Raw genomic sequence first — 20,107 nt, 5'->3', positions numbered from 1 at the left:
TAAAACAAATCTGAACTTTATCGACGGTTTGCCCTAAAATGTGAAATCCATATTTTCTCTTTCCTGAAATTATGACTACGGTTTCATTGAGGGCTTTTTTCCCCAGAGAGAACTGTGCCCATGCTCATGGAGAGGAAGCTTGACACATCATGGCAGTCCAGCAGTAAAAGAAATAAATCCATTAAACTCCTCATGTAGAACATGAGAATCATCCTTGGAAATATGATTGTGATTTATTGATCCAGTCCAGACTGTTGACGGCTTCAAATCCTAGTTTGCACGCTAAATTTGTGCAGTTAATATTAATATTCTACAAACTCCAGCAGAGCCTCCCTGTCCAGAGCCATTCATGAAACAAGCAGGTGTGGTTCCAGGACCTCTTCTGTTGAGCTACAATCATATGCCCGATCATCCCTATTCCACGTTGGTGTCCACAAAAAGAGTTGCAGAACTCAAACCGAGCACTTCAAAACTAAGAAAGTTTCCACTTGAGTGCTATGCTTGTCAGACCGGAGGTTTTATTTTGATTGACTCTCAATTTTATAAAGAATGGTTGATGCTGGAGAAGGATCAACAACTGAGTGAAAAAGAAAAAGGAGATGTGTAAAGCAGAGAGAGCATGGACGAAAACTGCAGTCAATCAGATCTGAGTCCAGGCCAGAGAGTTTGCAAAATGTCTTTAGGCAGTTTTGCTTCATGATTTAGGTCCAAAGTTGCTGCTGGAATCAAATAAAACTCAAACGTGCAGTTGATAGCATGCAGTTAACGCAGTCTTTGTTATTCCAATGCTGTCTTGGGATGAATTCATCAATACCGGAGATAGGAAAGTTGCATTTATGAGGATAAGTTTTGTAGTTTAGAACATCGTGTAGAGGTTGAGCTCAGTCAGTGAATACCCATGAAGGCACCACCTGGAGTGAATGTATATCACAGTCTTCTGTATGCACATGTACCCATATAAAGCTATATTATTAAATACCACCTGCTGTCAGTATATGCACATCCAGACTGTAGGACTGGTGCCGCTGGGGCTCATAGCCAACCTCAATCTCTTGCCAGAGCATGGACAGGGGTGGCGCCCCCACAGGGGTGTTTGCTCAAGGCCCATTTTACGACAATGATGCGTTTTCCAGACCAGACCGGGGCCTGAAATTCAGACAGGAATAGGCTAACAGCCAATAAACTGCTACTTAACTCAAAAAAATATATCCATTTCTCCGGCAGCTTTGTTGCTGTGGTGGCAGAGATCACACATGGCTGCAGCCTGACAGTGTCACGTTTTGTTGTCCCAGAAATGCAAAAACAGTTTCAAGCAAGTGAAAGTAACCCCGAATCCACTTACTTATACTCATGCACAAAGGATTTGCATGCGCGCAGTCGAGGCATTTCCTGCATTATTTCATTCAGTCGACTGGCATGCTCTTTGAAGCTGGGCACAGGCTGTTCCAGGCGCTGATGGCGATTGGAGCTTACTTTTAATGACGAAGACCTACAGGCTATCGGGGGCCCGATCTGTGGTCAAGGCTAACTTCTGCTCTGTGCTATCGCTTCAATGTGCCGTGACAATGTAATGGTTGAGTCCCAGTACCGATCAAAGAGCAGTTTGTGGCTAAGGCTGGAGATTGCATTTGGCTGCAATGCCCTTCCCTCACAGGCCCCAAGGTCCCGGGGGCTTTGAAGATATTAATCGGGCTCGTACCCAAACAAACAACAACGTGAATCATTGCACGGAACCCTGAACTGTTGGGCGTTTTCATTAGCAACGGCACTGATGTGCTCGCTCAGAGGTTCACTATGTCCATAAAATTGGTGGCCGACACAGCTTTGAACAGAATTGTCACTCTACCAATGTGAGTAATTATATTATCTGTGATAGTTTGAGATGAGTTTTTCCTTGGCAAGCCTTTGGAAGACCTAAGGGGCCTTTTTTATTTTTTATTAATTTTCCCAATAGTTGTTTCTTATAATTGGTTTGTGAAAAGGAAGATGGGAATCTGGCGTGCACACAACACTTTGGCAGAGCCTCTTCAACGTCCATCAGTTAAGCAGAGCTCAACACTATGACACACACACTGGGTATATGTCCTCCAAATTCCCCAAATATGTCATCGAATATCAGACTGTAGTTCGAAGCGTCGCCTTGGATTCGCTGTAATGCGTATTTGGTTCACGCTTTCGTTAACTTCCCTGTCCTGGGGGCTCATAACACCCAGGTAAAGCTTCCAAAAGCAGCTGTCCCGATTTGGAGCATGCGCATTTACGCAGCGTCAGCGCCGTTAACCGGTTCTGGAGCTGAAAAATGTTCAAAAAGTATGTGAGGAATTACAAATTAAACCATACTGTAAAATCAACTAAAAATAAACGCAAGCGACTGTATATAAACTGGAATTTGACTGGCGTCTTTTACTTTCGTGCTCTCTTTTCTGCAGAATCGTGCCGCCTGTTCGCTGCAAACGTTAAGCGCTCGTTGTTTGTACCAACAATGAAGCAGATCTGAATTTGACAGGCCGTCAGCTGGGATGGAGATGCTCCTGTCAGAGCGGCAGAAGGTCCTGACAGGGCCGCCGCCTCTCACCGCAGCTTAAGAGGGCAGGAAAAAAACAGTCCCGTTGATCCACTTTGCTCCACTGGGATTGGCCAATCGTGTCCGCCGGAGCGCGTTGAGCAAAACCTATATAAACATTGTAATATTGTTATTACTTTTTAAATGAAGTTTAGTTTCCTATCTCTATGTCTAAATCAATTTTAGTCTGTTAGAGCTACAATGGACACGGAAAAAATAATTGGATGAGCTGCTTAAGAAGCATTGTTAACACTCCAAAAACACGTTTCCTTGTCAAGATTCATTTAAATTTTCTATTGACTTTATTGGAGCTGAAATGTAAAATGGTGTTAGTAATGCGTCTATTGTTCAGGATGTTGTCCGGCCAACGGCGTTTTTTCAGTGGAAAATAGCCGAACAACTGTTGGTTCATTAATTACTCTGTACCACTGAAGGGAAACCAAACTCACTGAAAAAGAATGCTGGGATAATGGCGATCTTTGTGTTTCATGGCAAGGTACAAACAATCTGTTCATTGTGAGTCATTGTTTTTAAATGGAATCTTTTGGTTCTGTTTCTCCTGAAACTGCCTGGAGTCAACAAGTTAATCATCTCCCTGTTTTCTGGTTTTCTCTTGCCAAATAAACAACACTGAATGCATATTTTCCTCCATGTTGCGGTCCCAAGCTTCACCTGTCGTGATGTGATCCGTCCGGATAATCGGTTTTAATCATCTGCATGCAGTGAAAGGCCTAATGCAGCCCCGTGTCTGTCGCAAACAGATTTCCTTGGAATTAACATCCTGGAGGACTTAGTCCAACCACAACGGCTCGAGAGCAAATCTGTAGGTCCCCCCAACCCCGCAGGAGCGTCCCGACTAATGGGTCGAATTATTGGCAAATCACAAACGCACAAATGTGGCAATAACTCCAAAATGACGTGAACGGTGATGATAGCGCAGGGATATTTTAAATCCTCCAGGTTTGTTTCGTGCCTCAATTGTTACTCAGCATTACAAACCCACTTAAAACGCACCGTTTCTTATTGGGATCTCACTGCATGTCGTCCCCACAAAGAGTTTTCGTGTGTTTCTGACAGTCGCGCTCTCATATGAGCTTTAGAAGATAAAATAGTCCCATTCAGAGGCCACCGTGTTTGCGCGGCCTGCTGCGCCATCCTCACAGACCCTTCAGGCGACGGAGTGGTTTGTCAATATTAGCGGGGCTACTTGGGTGGAAGTTTATAATTGGACACGTGTTTTTCCTCCGCATTTGTGGTTCGGAGATCGACTGATTCTTTTGTAATTGTTTTTTAAGCAATGAACTATCCACAAGGAGGGGTAAAGTGTTCTGAAGAGCTCCCTTTCAGCCTTTAGAATTGGTCTTTGCGACCCGCCGAGAGACACGGGGGCCCTGGAAGTATTTAATCCGTGAGATGTACCCACGGGGCTGTTACACGGCAGATTGTCAGCCACTAGTTGGTCAGCCAGCATTCTGTTGTGCAGAAGTCGTGTCCATCACCAGCGCGCACCTGAGTTTCCTCAGCAGTTATTTCTGACATGGAGGATATACTGTTTGATTTCGACCAGGATGGCTCGTCGGATTTTGCATTTTGGGGACAAATGGACCAAAATTTTCAGCTCCAGAGTCAGCTGGACAGCTTCCTGCTGGACTACACCACAGCCACGGGGCAGCTGTCGCCCTGGTCGTCGTTCGGCAGTCAGTCCATGTTTCCGGACGCGCAGCTGACTTTCACCGACCTGGAGGTGCATTCTCCCGGGGAGGGTGGATGCGCGGACGGCGAGAGCCACTCTGTGGACAAACCCCTGGAGGCGAACAAGCGCAGGGCGCGCCGGCTGGTGCCCCATCATCCCTACAAGGTGCAGCGGCACGCCGCCAACATCCGGGAGAGGAAGAGGATGCTGAGCATCAACTCCGCTTTCGAGGAGCTGCGCTGTCACGTCCCGACGTTCCCCTACGAGAAGCGTCTGTCCAAGATCGACACTCTGAGACTGGCCATAGCATACATCGCCCTCCTGAGGGAGATCCTGATGTCGGGCTGCGACCCCAAATCCTACGTAGACGAATGTATGAAGAATGGCTACAAGAATCAAACCAACGCAATCTGGAATACAAGCGGTGGGTTCATATAATCTGACACTTAATGGTAGTTAGAAGCATAAACTTCGTATAGGCTATGAACACATCTGCTTATTCTGCATCAATACATTTTTTTAAGAAAAGATCACAAATCACGTATTCTACAAGTATAAAGGTGAAGTTTTTGGCTCACACGTGCAGTAAAACGTGTGTGTGTGTGTGTGTGTGTGTGTGTGTGTGTGTGTGTGTGCTTTATTGTTAATCTATGACAGGTTTCATTTAAACTCATTTACCTCAACAATCCCAAGTTTCCAACATATTGCAAATGTCATGTTTTAAACAGTGCACAGCACACTTTTATCCCCAGGTGTGTTCCCCATCAGGCACTTGGCTCTTAAATGAGCCTCATTTTAAGACCCAAGTACCTGTATTCTTACTGCCTCCTGCACTTCACTAATTCTGTGGGAATCTGCTCTGAGGCCTCTTTATGGGCCTTTTCAGCAATAAGTCTGCCCCCATTTTTCCTCCCTGGACCCTGGACTTGTTAAAGAGTCATTAAAATGTATCAAAACTTATGTGTTTGTGGTGCTTTTGTCTCCTTCTTCTCCCCCTCCTCAGACCTGACAGCCCGCCTCTCCTGGATAAAGTGGGATTAACTGGGGAACCTGGGGCACCCTGAGTGTTGAGGCTGGAGGTTCAGGTTTGTTTGCCTCTCTTCTCTGCACATGTCAAAGACAGATGCCGGGCCGGCCCAACAGAGCCGACAGACCGACATCTGCAGACTTCTCAGCGGGTCACACACCTCGAGCCTTCCCCACCCCATCGCTCCCTCATCTTTGGCGGCTTTTAATATTCTAATTTATTGTTGACAAGTAATTGAGAGCCATTGTTTCCGGGGCTGTGAGGAAAAAAGAGGGTATAGTTGAAATAGATGACACTTGTCACCGAGGGAAAGAGCGGGGCACGCTGGCACGGTCCTGAATGGGCTCCATATAAGGGCTCATACTTCTGCACGCGGAGCTCAAGTGTTTGTCGGACCCTCGCTCATTAGCTTGCAAGGTGATGTGTTAAAAAGGGCCTTGGTCATGTAAATGAGACAATAGATATGAGACACAGATCCAAGTGTTTTAGCATGTCAGGTGTTTTTTCCAGACGTGGCGATTATAGTGAACCATCTGTTTTGTTATTTATTTCTTTATTTATAAGTACCCCATATTTATTACTTGTATGAATACAAGTTGTGATTATTTATTGTTCTAATGATGCTGTTGTGTTGTGTTCATTGTAATTTATTTATAATTCAGCGTGTGGCTGAACATTTACACAATGATTTCTATTTAAAATGAGCTCTCTTGGACTAAACTTGTGTCAGTGAGTTGCTTCAGCTGCTTTCTTTCAATCTAGACTGATAGTAAAACATGAGAATGTAGATGATCACTCACTCACTCACTCACTCACTCACTCACTCACTCACTCACTCACTCACTCACTCACTCACTCACTCACTCACTCACTCACTCACTCACTCACTCACTCACACACACAAACACACACACACACACCACACACACACACACAACACACACACACACACACACACACCTCATAAATGTGGTCAACACTTGGGGACAGTTAGCCCAGCTGCTAGCGCGCTGTGCTCACTGACCACATGACCTGCGTCAGTGTCACATGACAGTTGATTTCTGCTCCTTATACATGACAAATGGTTTCTGAGTTCAACAGCAAAGCAAGTGTTTTACTTTAAACACATTTAAGTTGTTCTTAGTGTGTAAATACCTACTTCTTAAAGGTTATTGTACACATTTGCTGGAACACGATGCCCCTTGCTCCCTTCTTTGTCACAATCAAAATAGCCAGTTTCAAATAAGTAGAACCTTTACAAACTTAATATTCAGAACATTAACATTACAACTTCTGTGTTGATGTAATAATGTCTAAAGGCAGAAGAGGGGGACAAAAGCTCCACACAACTTTCTATGGTATGCCGAGGAGGATTCTTCCCCTCAGGTTGGCACATTTGCATACTGGGATTGGCCATTGAACCATAAACACATGCACAAATTCCATTTTTTCCCTCGTTCTCCCTATCAATGCAGTTTGTCAAAATCCCCCAATAACAGGCTGTTCACACTCAGATGTATAAACCAGGCCCGGCCCACAGTGTGCCTATTCTTCTTTTACTGTTCATGTGTGACTTTGTCACTAATTGAGCCCTCAGGAAACAATAAAGTTACACGATCTACATTTAAAGTCAGCTAACGGCAGACGTGCAGCTGATAAATTTGAGCTTTGGGACTTTTGGTCACAGGTAATCAGAAAAGTTTCTTTAAAGTGTGTGTTTTAACAACATTCATTTTATTGTGTGCGTGTGTGTGTGTGTGTTGTGTGTGTGTGTGTGTGTGTGTGTGCATGCGTACATATAAGTGTATGTGTGTAGTTCATGTTAATCTGCCAAATCAATTAATTTTTAATTGCGACACCTGATACCCTCCTCTGAAGTAACCCCTGGATCCCCCTGGTGGTGTTGGCTGGATCTTACCCACAACTGTTGTGTGTCTGTCTGTTATATAATAAAAGAACTAAAAGGTAAGACTAACGAATCTAATTAATGTGCCTCTTGATTCAAGATTTAATCACACCCAAACCAGTTTTTGCTCTTATAATTCTGTGTTCCATCCGTCACTTGACAACAGAGTAATCACCATGTTCGCGTGATCCCCTCTATCGAAAACAGTTTTGAATGCCATTCAGATGAGAAATAATCCAGCCAAGGGGAAACTTTTGTTGGCCAGAATGAGTACATTTCTTCCACTCTGCAAACCGCATCAGGCTTTCTTTTCTGCGTCGGGGTAGTTTATTGATTTAACATCCGGCAGACAGACACTGACAAACACTGCAAGGCTGTTCTGCCATCGGCCAGCAGGTGTGTTTATCATGTTAGTTTATCTGTGGAGCCTGGGCCTTGCACTTGTAAATACAATTAGCATCACATCCTGTTGAAACAATCTCTGGATGGAGGGTACCTGAAACCGTCCTGGTGAGCACGTCAGAGGTTTCTATTGTGCAAACCTGTTGCTAAACAGAAAGTAGACACAGGTTCAGACTAATTTCTGGCCAATGGCAGCTAATATTAGCAGAAATATATAGTGTGTCCTTGCTGTAAAGCATAGTAATGGATACTATAGTGTAAGACGTATAGTAAATTACAGTGTGAAGTAAACAAATGTTTGAAGGTCTGATGGTGCAGAGTGGCACCAGTGAGACAGGAATCCAACCCTCCACCCTCCCAGCAGCAGTGTAAAACTCCAGGTGGTGGTCATTATGTGGGCCGTCATCCATCCTGCTCCACATGCAAAAGAGGTGACGACTTTAGACTGTCTGTGAAGGTATTTAAAAGCCCAGAGTTGGCTCCTGGGAGCTCGCACACCTCACACTGGTGTGTCTGATATGCCAAAGTTTTTTTAAAATTATTATTGTATTTTTTTAACTGCGCATTAAAAGGTTCACTGGGCAGCCAATATGTTTTCTGCACTTTTAATTACAGATAGTTACATAAAGAGGACGGGGTATTTTTTAAAGAATGACATTATACTTATAGTGTGTAAATGACTACCAAATCCACTAAAATGTTCATCATAATGTAAAGAAACGTGTGACCCATCCCTCAGGTTGCACTTGGGTCAGGGTCACCCTCAAAATAAACCCAAAAACATATCAGTGCATTATTTTGCATATCGTACAAAGTCAAATAATATCTGCAGCATCATACTGGTCGCTCATCACCATGGTGACCCAGCGTGTTGACATTTTAATAGCCATTAAAGTCTGGTTAAATTGCTCACCTGTTTTTCTCATTGAGGCTCTTCTTCAAAAGGCTCTCCCTACAGCCCCGCGGCTAATAACCCAGATCAGAGTGTCTGAGGGAGAAATGTGGTGTCTTCTTAAAATGAGTCTCAGGGGCCTGAACGGTGGGAGGCTCCACACGTTTCAAACCTCCTGAGCACTGGAAGAGTCGATTGTTTCCTCCTCGAATCAGGGTCTCCAGGGAGCCAGAACAAACTCAGGGTTTGGACAGCAAAAAGCAGGGTAAGCTTCTCAGGCATCTGGCAGGAAGAATGTCAAAATTCCAGCAGCACAACAGCAGTGATCTGACCGTTTGTTTTACCAAACCGGGGTCTCAAATCAGCAAAGTCTCTTTTTTGTTCGTCCCGCACTGTACAGAAAATATGACTCAATGCATTTTAAATCAAAATCCAAAGTAAATGGAGCTATTTGTGGCCGGAAGTGGTACTAGAATCACATTCAACATACATTGGAATCACATTCAACATACATTAGAATGTGGTGGAGGTTGCCAGTTAGGTCTCCAGATCCAACAAGTACGTCCATTACAAGGAGCTACCGAGGCAAGCAACGAGTCATGTGCTGTAGGTTGATCGTCTGTTGACTGGTTATGCTTCATGCATAATTCATGCAGTGGAATTAAGCTAGCAGAGGTTGTCTGTGGTAGCTCAGTCTGTTGGGGACTGGGCTGAGAAGCAGAGGGTTCTTAGTCCCAGTGTGGACAAAATGTGCAAGGTGTTAGGTGTTGGTGGTAGGTGAAGGTGCCAGAACACATTCAGAGCACTGCTGAGGTACCCTTGACTGATGAACTGGCTCATCCAGGGGTATATCCTGCCTTTGACCATATGTGCACCCTCCCTATGACCACAAAAAGATTAAAGAAGACAAAACAAACCTAGCTGAATCTTATGAGCCCAGGAGACAAATGTTCTTTTCCACTTTCACCCCTCTCCAGTTTTTGAAGACATCTCCTAGAAAGATGTTTGCTTGGTCTCTGACTTTGTCGGGAAGTATTTGGGGATCGTAACGAGGCCTTTCACGTTGAGTGACCCCAGCCATTTAGGATCCGAAAGGTTTGTAGCTGCAGCTCATTGGTAACTGGCAACCTGGATTGGGAGAAAGGTGAAGGGTGGTGCAACAGACCAAAACATCAACATTATTGGTGTGTTGCCACTTTGCTGTAGAAATTAAGATATTCTGGCTGGGCCAGTTGAACATTAACATGATTTCTTAATGTCTGTTGATATATCAGGGCCAATTTATGATCACTTTAAAGAAAATTCCAACATAACGCCTCCTTCAAAAATCAGTACCATTTGTCTTGTTTTGGTGCATGTTTTCAAGCTAAAGCATGTAAAAGTTTGTCATTTTAATGTAGCTTCAGAACAGCTCCTGATCTAGTCTTTAACAGAGCTGAGGATGTTGTCGCCCACACAGGTGACCATAAAGAGGTGACAGTGGAGTGTAAATGCCGCCCCACGTTGATATTTGCTAATCTTCACCGTGAGTCCAATCAGCAGAACAAACAGCATTGGTGTTTGCCCAGCTTTACGTCACTCCTCCCTCTCTTAGTCTGACCAGGGCTTAAACCTCACAGTGGCTTAGCTGAGACATCGCACTGTGAACCTGAGCACGTCGCCCCGCTAACCTTGGCATTAGGGTCACAAGTGGACCACTAACGGTGCGTTATTTGTGCTGGAGGCCACCCCCATCAGCACCTAAGTGCACAGTCGCCTTGTCATTTGCTGGACAAATTTACTCCAAACCAATCCATACGAGTGGCCCCCACCACTCTTCCCTCATGCTCGGTTAAAGATCAGATCCTGGAAGTCCCATATGCATAATGAAGGTAATTATGTTATAGATGACATAATTGCTCCAGCAGTCTCTGTCTTTTGTAAATGTCAACTCAGTGAAGTGCACCTGAGCTGAGAGTATGTGGAACCTATACTTGGTGCCAGGGGGGCTTTTTTTTTATTGGATAATAAATGATGACGCAAACATTAAACTAAAGGTTTAGCATTGCAGTTGCTTAGTGATGCCTGAAAAGCCATGGCTGGGGTTGGGAAGCTCCCAGAGCTCTGAAGGCCTGAGTATCAGAGTCCGTATTTGGCTCAAAAATGATTGAACTGCCTTTTAGAGAACTGCAACTTCACAGAATTTATCCTTAAAATGTCGACATGATTTAATCTGCGCATTAGATTATCCGTCCATCCATTATCAGCTGATTCCTGGTTTACCACTGATGCAAGGTTCTTTGGAGTGTAGACGTTCCTAGAAGACCCAAACAGGCACAAAGAGAAGACAGGAAGGAAGGAAGGAATCAAACCCACAGCCTTTGTGTTATTAGTTGGCTCCCAACTGCTGAATCTGTTGATACCTGACACAAATGAACATTTAGATCATTCATTTCCATCAGAATCCATTGATCACACCTGAAAAGTTGGGTTTTCTTCTTCCACTCAGTGAAACATGCAGCTCATCTGACCAGGGTCTTCAAACATCAGAAGCCCAGCGATCTGCAGAAGAGTCCGACCCGAGCATCCTTCACTGAAGCCCAGATTGTACGTGCAGAACATGCGCTCCATGGAATCATGTCACATATACAAATATTTCATTTTATGATGAACTGTTAGTGTTCGAAAACCACCTCTCCTAACAGATACAGCATGCTCCTGAGGTGAACTCGGCACTGTAGATCACCGCTTCTTTTATCTGCTCCGCTCTCCTCAAAGACATCAGGCCGCAGAGAGCCGCACTTCAAAGCGCTCTCTGGAACGCCATAACTCTGCAGGGCAGGTACTGAGCAGGCGGGCTTTAGGTGGTGCTGATGGTTGTGTGTGTGCGTGGAAGACAAGGGGGGCAGGCGGAGAGTTATTCTGTCTTACCCCCCACCCCCCCTTATAGCACCCCGAGATATCAAAGCAAACTCTGACCGTGGGGGTCTCTGGCATCACAGGCCCCCTTTTCCACAGGGGAGACAAAGCGTGGAGCAGCGAGTCTGCATCGTATTAAACAAAGCCTAAACGCTTCAAGCTGTTACACACTCCCCAATGAAACCTTTATGAAAGGGCCCCTAATGTGATTTCAGAAACACCTTGTCATCATCCCCGGAGCAGCACATCTGAGAAGTGTGGATGTATGAATGAATGCTTCTGAGCCACTCCAGTGAGCGGCGGTGCCCACGGTTTTATTGGCCGGCGTGCACCTCGCCAATATCGCCTGCGGTTTCGTTGCTCTGCTCTGCCTACGAATGACAGCGTGGGCCTTGTTGGGCTCCGAGGAAAGAACACAGAGAACTCAAACAAAAGCTTATTTATGTTCCTTATCGATCTGTTTGTTGGAAGTGAGGCTGTAATTTCTGTTCTCGTGAAAGATAACCAGGGTTTACGCGAGGGTTGAGTCACAGTTTTCAAGACTTACAGGAAAAAAGCTGGAAAACACACATGACTTTTGGGTTTCCCACTCTGTGGGAGACATTGGCTTCCTGAAAAAGACTCCCGATTTACTCAGAACAATGGAAAATTAACAACCAGCTTTTATTGGGTTCTGGATAGCAGCGCATCCAAATGAATCATTTTTTACAGATGTAGGCTATCTGAAAGAGTAGAATTTGTCATTAACTCTGCTAATATTGATATCCTGATATTTTTATTGTGTTTTTAAAAGGACTGAACAAAATACTGCAGTTTTAGAGAAACAGGTGAATCCAACTAAGGAAATTAGCAGTTCGGGCCTAAAAAAAGAGGCTTCAGTTGGATCATTTTGATTGTGATCAGATGTTTGTTTGATTGACCCAGCTGAGGTCCCATTTGAAGATCTGGATCAGGATTCTGAGAATAGAAGGCCTGTTTTGAGAGTAACTTTGGAGGCACAAGGACAAATCCCAATGGAGACATGTTTTGAGGCTCGAGTGTGTAAAATGAAATGCTGAGATATTACTGGGAGCGTGTTCCGCACAGCCGTGTTTGAAGTCTTCGCACGTTAGCTATCCACCGCTGAGAAAAATAAAAGCAGTAAAAATATTTCCAGGCGGGAACGGATCCAAGCAGACTGAGGAAAGATTAAAAAGGCGACATCGCAGTTGGTCATACGTGCATCACCCCGCTCTGTATCTCTGCTGGAAGCTCAGACAGAAAAGGTTTGATCATGTTGCTGCCTTTACTTAAATCCCCATTATAAGAGCCAGTGTTGTGTGATTCAAGCCGCCCTAGCATCCTGTAGATACCTACATAATGAGTAAAGGTTAAACACTGACATATACAGTATTTCGTGCTTTTAAAAATGAGTTCTGTCCCCTCCCCCCTCTTTTGTTGTGTTACAAGGCTCCATTGTGTAACTAGTTACTGTAATAGGAACAGTGAGGCTACAAGTAGCTTTAAAGCGATTGTGCTGCTGGTAATAGACACTGTATTCTGTGCAATTAGATCCAGCTGGGCCTTTCCTCTGCTGAACATCTTTGGTTCATCTTGAATCAATTTCTGACATGTGCGTGCACGCGCACATATGGAGCGACAGCTGCAGATACGTTCATGCACACAATCATCAGGTGCTAATGTATGGTGTAGACGGGTTTCAAAGCGCGCGCACGGCCGGACACACACGTGTGCACACAGGCGAGCCGTGGCTTCAGGTCCCGCTAGCCAGAACCGTTTGGGTCGAGCCTGACAAGCGTTTTGGGAGCCCGAAAGCCGAGGTAACCCATGCTGGCAGACGCATAGGCAGTCAAATTCCACTCATCACGGTGTCTCACAAATCATCTCCTCCATAAGTTCCCTCACACATCCTGAGCTCTCTGAGCCAGATCAAAGGCCAGTGAATCACCACACATCCATCCATTTGGCCTTTCCTTCTCTCCCTCTCCCTCTTTCCTCTTTATTCGCTCTCTCTTTCAAAATCCCAAACCTGCTTTTTGTCTCTCAGCACCTTCTGGCCTTCACCTCTCCGTCGGCTTTTTTCTTTTTTTCCCCACTGAGCGGGGTCGATGGTTGAGGCCGTGCGTGCGACAGGGATGTGGTTTTACTGATGGGACAGCACCAAGGACCTGGGCTAAGCGAGCTCTGGAGAAATGTGGAGCGGCTTTGAAAGGGATCATAGGAGACAGAGGTGAGTAATCCTGATTCTGTGAGTTACAAGAGATGATCTTTGAACTAAGAGGCAGCTTTCTCTCTCTCTCTCTCTCTCTCTCTCTCTCTCCTCTCCCTCTTTCCTCTTTATTCGCTCTCTCTTTCAAAATCCCAAACCTGCTTTTTGTCTCTCAGCACCTTCTGGCCTTCACCTCTCCGTCGGCTTTTTTCTTTTTTTCCCCACTGAGCGGGGTCGATGGTTGAGGCCGTGCGTGCGACAGGGATGTGGTTTTACTGATGGGACAGCACCAAGGACCTGGGCTAAGCGAGCTCTGGAGAAATGTGGAGCGGCTTTGAAAGGGATCATAGGAGACAGAGGTGAGTAATCCTGATTCTGTGAGTTACAAGAGATGATCTTTGAACTAAGAGGCAGCTTTCTCTCTCTCTCTCTGTCTCTCTCTCTCTCTCTCTCTCTCCTCTCTCTCTCTCTCTCTCTCCTCTCTCTCTCTCTCAACATCTAAAATAGTTTTTAATAAGACAATTCAACTCCAAACTCCAGATTTTATTTCATGTCAGGATTATTATGATTTTTTTTACAAATCGTGCTGGTCTACACTGGTTCGGTGAAAGATTCAATGATGACACCTGCGGATATCAGTTAAATTCTGTATATATTCAGTTTGGAACATGGAGCCAATTAATATTTTAATTGTTTTCATGAAACTTTATAGATGCAGAAGTTTGGAGGGAAAATCTTTATTTTACTTATTGTCGAAGTATATTTCCCTCTCTGCGTGTTGTGCATATCTCATTGTCTGAAGGCCAAACGTTCAAGTGTTATTGTCCTTTTAATTCTGTTTTTATGGCACGATTAGCAAATCACGACAATGAGACCTAATTTGCTTTTTTATTTTCCTCCTCTTGTCTTGGGCTGTTTTTAAGTATGAAACATCTGACTTTAGCTTTAAAACTGCCACTCTATTTTCTATTTGAATTTTCTCAAGCCATTAAAAATAAACTTTTTTAAATATCAAAAAAATCTGCTGTCACTCAAATCATTTCACCCGTACTTTTCAAAATAGGAATTTAGAGGTTTCTACAGATACTTCTAGAGTTTTTACACAGAATGGTTTCGTATCATTTTCTGTCAAATGTAAGTAGGACTGATTTTTGTCAGACAAGCTGTTATCCTCATTACTCAGCCTTTGTTATAAGAGCCCACTTATCATTGCCTCAGGCCTACAGTGGATGGAAAAGTGCAGGCCAGGGCCCCCACCTCTCACTTTTTTTCTATTTTTTTTATAAGTGTGTATGTGGAGAACCAATAGTCACGCTGGGCAGGATCAGACACTCACTCCCCAAGTTAGAACCTTCTCCCCATGGGCGAGCGAGGCCTCCTGCAGCTGAGCTGTCGAGCAGAAGGTCAGAGGGCATAATCAGCCAAAGGGAGGTGTGTGTGTGTGTGTGTCCGTGTATTTCACATGAATAGTGCATGTTAAACATTGCAGCCTTTATGAAGATGTTGTGTGAGTGAGATACACGCAGGCATGCCAGGCCCTGAATAAAGAGCTCTGGCTGCGAGTTAAAGAAGTGTGACAGTCACCATTACCAGGAGCCCCACAACACAAAGCAGACTGAGGCTCACGACACATGAAAAGGGAGCTCACAGAACGCACGCGTTTGCACGTTGTTGTGCGACTTTCAGGAGAACAAACGATATCAAATCCTGGTATGCGGACATTATTATTAGTAGTAGTAGAAGTATTCAACTAAATTTGATTTTTCATTGTTACAGGAAATTATTCCATAACATTCGATCAATTGTTAATAGTAATTTATTCATTTTGAGAATAGCGGTGAAATTGTTCATGGAAAAAAAAGTCTCGTCAGTCCAATTAAATATTCTATTTATATTACTTTGATGCTTATTTCCATTTTATTTGCATTTTTAGGACCGATTGAGCATGAAAGCGGCACCGTGCTGCGGTCACTGAAATCTCTTGAGGTCCGCCAGCTGATTTGGACAAACTGCGTTGAGGCGCAGGAAATTTCTCGGCTCCATAATTTGAGCCACCTGTGCACCAATACACACACAAAAAAAAGATCAAGAGGTGGAACCGCTGACAAAACGCATGGAGTTCCGCTGGAGGCATCAGCAGAAACCGGGGAACACTTTGGTTGGTTTTAAAGCCTTCTTCCTCTTTGGCTTCCACGTTATAGGAACTGTGCGCTTCTTCAGTCCTGATTCGATTTAAAATGAAGAGGACTGAAGAGTCCTCCCCTCGGAGCGCACAGCCCGGTTTGCTGAACGAGGGCGGTTCAAAGGCCTTGGAATTAAACAGGGTCGTCCTAGAAAATAATTCATATATGTTTAGCTTTGTTTAAAAAATAAATAGAAATAGGCCGTAATGTTTCTGTAAGAATTTCATGATCTTTATGCGGTAATCGAGATGAGTGAAAAAAGTTATATTCAGAGTATTTGTGACTAAATTTACACATAAATCTTTTAATCATAGTGAGAACATAGAAGGCCAACAATCGAAATTCAAACAGAAAATAAATTCGAGCATTGTTTTAGTCGCATTCACTAACTGAATTTCAGTCCAGACACTTGATACCCTGACTGGTCCCTCCTGCTTATTAGCAGACCGGGGCGCGCACTCTAGTCCCCCCTCCGCCCATTAGACCCCTCCCCTTCCACTGTCCAAACTATTTAGCATCTGAACCCGGGATAAGGTTCCTTAAAATCAGAAGGGAAAATACTTCCTGCGTCAGGAGAAGCGTGCCAGCCTCCGCTCTGAAAACAACCCGAGACGCGCGCAGTGAGACGTCCTGTCGCCGTTCCACTCATCTTTGAGGATTTCTACATACTTTTGTAACCACGGCTTCTAAGGTGGACAGCGTGTTCTCCTCTCTCTCCTTGCATTTCTTCAAGAAAGAAATGGAAGAGGGCTCCAGTTCCCCGGTCTCCCCTGTGGATAGTCTGGTGACCAGTGAGGAGGAGCTGGACAGACAGCAGAAGCACTTTTCGAAGAAGAGGAGGCACAGTAAAAAATCCAGCGAGGACAGCAGCGGGAGCAGCCCGGGTCCAGTCAAGCGGGGCAAAAAGGCGAGTCCGAGCAGCAGCCAATCGTACGAGGAGCTGCAGAACCAGCGAGTCCTGGCCAACGTCCGGGAGAGGCAACGGACTCAGTCTCTGAACGAGGCCTTCGCGTCTTTACGCAAAATCATCCCCACGCTGCCGTCGGACAAACTGAGCAAGATACAGACGCTGAAGCTGGCGTCCAGGTACATTGACTTTCTCTGTCAGGTGCTGCAGAGCGACGAGATGGACAACAAGATGTCCAGCTGCAGCTACGTCGCGCACGAAAGACTCAGTTACGCTTTCTCGGTGTGGAGGATGGAGGGCGCTTGGTCAATGTCAGCATCTCACTAGTACGCAGAGACCTTCATTTAGAATGCCAAAGCGGTGGGTACCACAGACAGAAACCAACGCTTAACAACATCTTCTGGCTTCTAGGCCATTCACTTTTCCATTTACTTTTAGAATGATTTTAAAAAAGAAAACTTTAGAAGAAAATAAGTGATGTCATCGCATTAACAATTTCCGATTAGTGTGAGAGACCAGACGCAGTCAGTCTTCTCAACTCTCAGCACGGTGGTGATTTGGATGTGACAACAATCTAATTAAAAATCAGACCCTCTATATGTCCGCAGGTATTTAAGTTCAAATTGACGCCTGTTTGCGTCTTTACGCTTGCGTAGCTTAGTCTCACAACTGTCTGCTCACAACCTCAAAACCTGACTCCCCAAAACAATTCTTAGATTATTATTGTTGTTGCTTTTGCTCAACCTGCGCCAGGCCACCGCCCCGCACCATTTTAATATAGAGGATTCATTTGGGAATTATTATTTTACGAAAAAAAACATCAACAACAACAAAAACAGAATATGGTTTCTAGAATGTGAGGTTCTACTCTGAATTGTGCCGTGCGTGCAGCTGTGCCACCGCTGGCAATTCATTTCCACACTGGGGGGCTTTCCGGTGAGAAGACCGCAGGAATGGTGGCTCTGCTGGACCTGAAGCCAAACCAAGACGACAAAAAATATCAGCCATCGTAAGCTTGCATGAACGAGTACGCGGGCGCGCGTTGTTTTTGCGGTTTTAAACTCGAGTCGCGGTTCGTGTCAACCCTCCTGCAGACAAATAACTACGTAAAAATACTCGGCCAACTGCAAGCAAACAGTTCTCAGAGAAGATGTTTTGTTTTCTCACGGTGAGCTTTAAGCCGATTCCAACAGCAAATTTGAAATGCAAGCACGTCAAACGGTGTTCGAGGGCTATTCAATCAAGGGAGCTGCTCATTCAAGTCTGCTTCCTGTGTGATGTGCTCGGAGCACAAGGTGGGAGACACTAAATAACACTCCTGCTTAGAATAAATACAAGCCGGGTTTGTTTAGTTCTCCCGTTCCTAGTGTGTAGTTAGAGGGCCCATCAGTGAGACTTTGCTGTCTTATAAAACAAGCCCGGTTGCTGTGTGTGTGTGTGTGTGTGTGTGTGTGTGTGTGTGTGTGTGGTGTGTGTGTGTGTGTGTGTGTGTGTGTGTGTTTGAAGGTGGAGTTTCCACCCATGGTTTAATTGACCACCGTGGGGCGTAAAAGAAAAGCACTATCAAGTTTTAGTTCGGCCTGTATTTTCTTTACGCAAACCACGTGATATTAAAAGAACTGGAACGCGTCCTTGGGGGTGAATATTACGGATTAAAACCCGGCGAATATAAAATCAAGGCCTGCAACAACAGCCTTTAAAATCACTGGAGCGACCTTGCAGTTTGCAGTTAATTGAATCTGGGATTACGGCCGCCCCGAGGAGTTATAATTTATTATTATGGGACTGTCCGCTAATCCGCATCGGAATTAAAGCAAGAGACTTTACTCAGGTGCCTCAAACCCAAACGAGGAAAATGTTTTATTTTTCTCCGCAGCTGCAGTCAAACCCGCGGTGTGACTGCCCTTCCTGCCGCCATATGGTTTTACTCAACTCGGTGGCTTAATAATTGATTCATTAATGACTTCCAACATGCTGAGTGAGCCAGTGAGGATAGAAAAAAAAAAAAAAAAAAAAAAAAGACGAACTCAAAAAAAAATCCAGCTCGTGCGTAAAAGCGCTTTCGTGCGTCATTAATCGTTCCTCCTCTGTTTCCATCACAGACTGTCAGCTGCCACCGAGTTTTGAAGACCAAAGGGATTCTTGGAGGACCCTCCGACCTCAAAAGCACGACGAAGAGACGTAATGTGACCGACACCTACGAACCTGGGCGCTCGTGTGTGTTTTATGTGGCTGTGCGTGTGTGCGTGCTCAGGCCATGCTCGGAGGCCTTCCTTTAACCGCTCTGAGGAGGATATATATATTTCAAGGGACTTTTCAGCCAAAGTTGAAATATATATGTAAATATATACATAAATGAATGCATATCGGTAAGTGCGACTATATCCTGTTAAGGGAACATTGCAATTAAGGGTCGATCGCTGCATGGATTTATTTCACCGACTTTTTTACGGAGTCTCCGTCCATTGTACATTTTTGTTTGTTTTGCCTATTTATTAAAACATATTTTTGAATGAAGTATTGCTTATGATTTATTTTAGGCCAATGTTGAATGATTCCTGGGGAATTCCATTTGAATTTCCTTGCTGGGAATTTGGAAAACAAATATGTCACCGCAGAAGCGCGGAGGAGCACAGGGGTTCGGGTTGTGAGGAGGGCTGAGGACTTGCCCACACTTCACTTATGGGTGTGAGAATCGACCTTTTCCCTTCGGTCGCCTCTTACAAAGAAGAAAAAAAGACCGTAAAAGAAACACAGCTTCATTAACAGTGAAGGAAATTCGAACTCAAATGTGAAGGAAATTCAAACCGTGAGCCAGAAAACGCCGGGCGTAATTATATCAAATGGCAGCTCCTTTGGCTCTGTAGGAGCAGGGAGCCCGCAGATAAGGACAGTCACGATCGGCTTGCAGATTGAAAAAATAATACTAATAATAATAGAGAGAGAAATTTGCCTGATCGTGCACTTTCCAAACATTTAAGTGTTTACATCGTCCAGACAGAGAGATGCGATCTCAAGGGTGAAAGGAGCTCATTGTGGACCCCGCAACGCTTGGGTGACTCTGATATCGTTCTATGTTTAAACGTCTAAATAATCCAAAACCCAACAAACAGACCGCCTTTATTCGCGAGAGTATGCAGTCAGCCGGCACACTGAGACTTTTCCCAGGTGGGAACCAAAGTACGCAGGATATGCAAACTATTTCCCAATGGCAAAACCTAAACTTTGTGAAAGTGTTTGTACTAATCCCACTCTGATAACCGCGTTTAGTCCCGTTTCTAACCTTCTGCTGTAGCAGGGGCTGCAGAAGGAGGAATGTTTCAATGAGCTGCAGGAGGCCTTTCACACCTGATCCCCAGTCTGCCCAGTTTGAAGCCTTTTCTAACACAACAAACAGTTAAATCGTCTCTCCTCGTGTCAAAGATGA

The 20,107-nt window shown here is 44.7% G+C and overlaps 2 protein-coding genes across 3 annotated transcripts; both read left to right on the top strand.

Annotated features, from left to right (window-relative positions):
- The first annotated feature begins 3,397 nt into the window (after positions 1 to 3,397).
- Positions 3,398 to 6,003, top strand: LOC130534865 (pancreas transcription factor 1 subunit alpha). Its single transcript, XM_057049482.1, has 2 exons — positions 3,398 to 4,680; positions 5,260 to 6,003. The coding sequence occupies exons 1-2, from the start codon at positions 4,101 to 4,103 to the stop codon at positions 5,295 to 5,297; spliced, it is 618 nt and encodes a 205-aa protein (XP_056905462.1). The 5' UTR covers positions 3,398 to 4,100; the 3' UTR covers positions 5,298 to 6,003.
- Positions 6,004 to 16,291: 10,288 nt separating this feature from the next.
- Positions 16,292 to 19,197, top strand: twist2. Of its 2 annotated transcripts, none has more exons than XM_057047940.1 (2): positions 16,292 to 16,859; positions 18,783 to 19,197. In XM_057047940.1, exons 1-2 carry the CDS (start codon positions 16,513 to 16,515, stop codon positions 18,805 to 18,807), a joined length of 372 nt encoding a protein of 123 aa, XP_056903920.1. In that variant the 5' UTR covers positions 16,292 to 16,512; the 3' UTR covers positions 18,808 to 19,197. The 2 variants fall into 2 exon arrangements, with proteins under 2 accessions (XP_056903920.1, XP_056903915.1); XM_057047935.1 differs by having other exon boundaries at positions 16,307 to 17,040.
- Positions 19,198 to 20,107: the final 910 nt, after the last annotated feature.

Source organism: Takifugu flavidus, chromosome 1 (genome assembly GCF_003711565.1).
Source record: "Takifugu flavidus isolate HTHZ2018 chromosome 1, ASM371156v2, whole genome shotgun sequence".
NCBI classification, from domain to species: Eukaryota; Metazoa; Chordata; class Actinopteri; order Tetraodontiformes; family Tetraodontidae; genus Takifugu; species Takifugu flavidus.
Note: the sequence above shows the minus strand (reverse complement) of the source record. Positions and strands in the feature narration are given on the sequence as shown.

Bases quoted from the DNA above. Each gene is read 5' to 3' on its own strand.
- LOC130534865 (XM_057049482.1), top strand. From the start codon at position 4,101: ATGGAGGATATACTGTTTGATTTCGACCAGGATGGCTCGTCGGATTTT. The intron at 4,681-5,259 runs GTGGGTTCATAT...CCCCCTCCTCAG, and splicing joins CGCAATCTGGAATACAAGCG to ACCTGACAGCCCGCCTCTCC.
- twist2 (XM_057047935.1), top strand. From the start codon at position 16,513: ATGGAAGAGGGCTCCAGTTCCCCGGTCTCCCCTGTGGATAGTCTGGTG.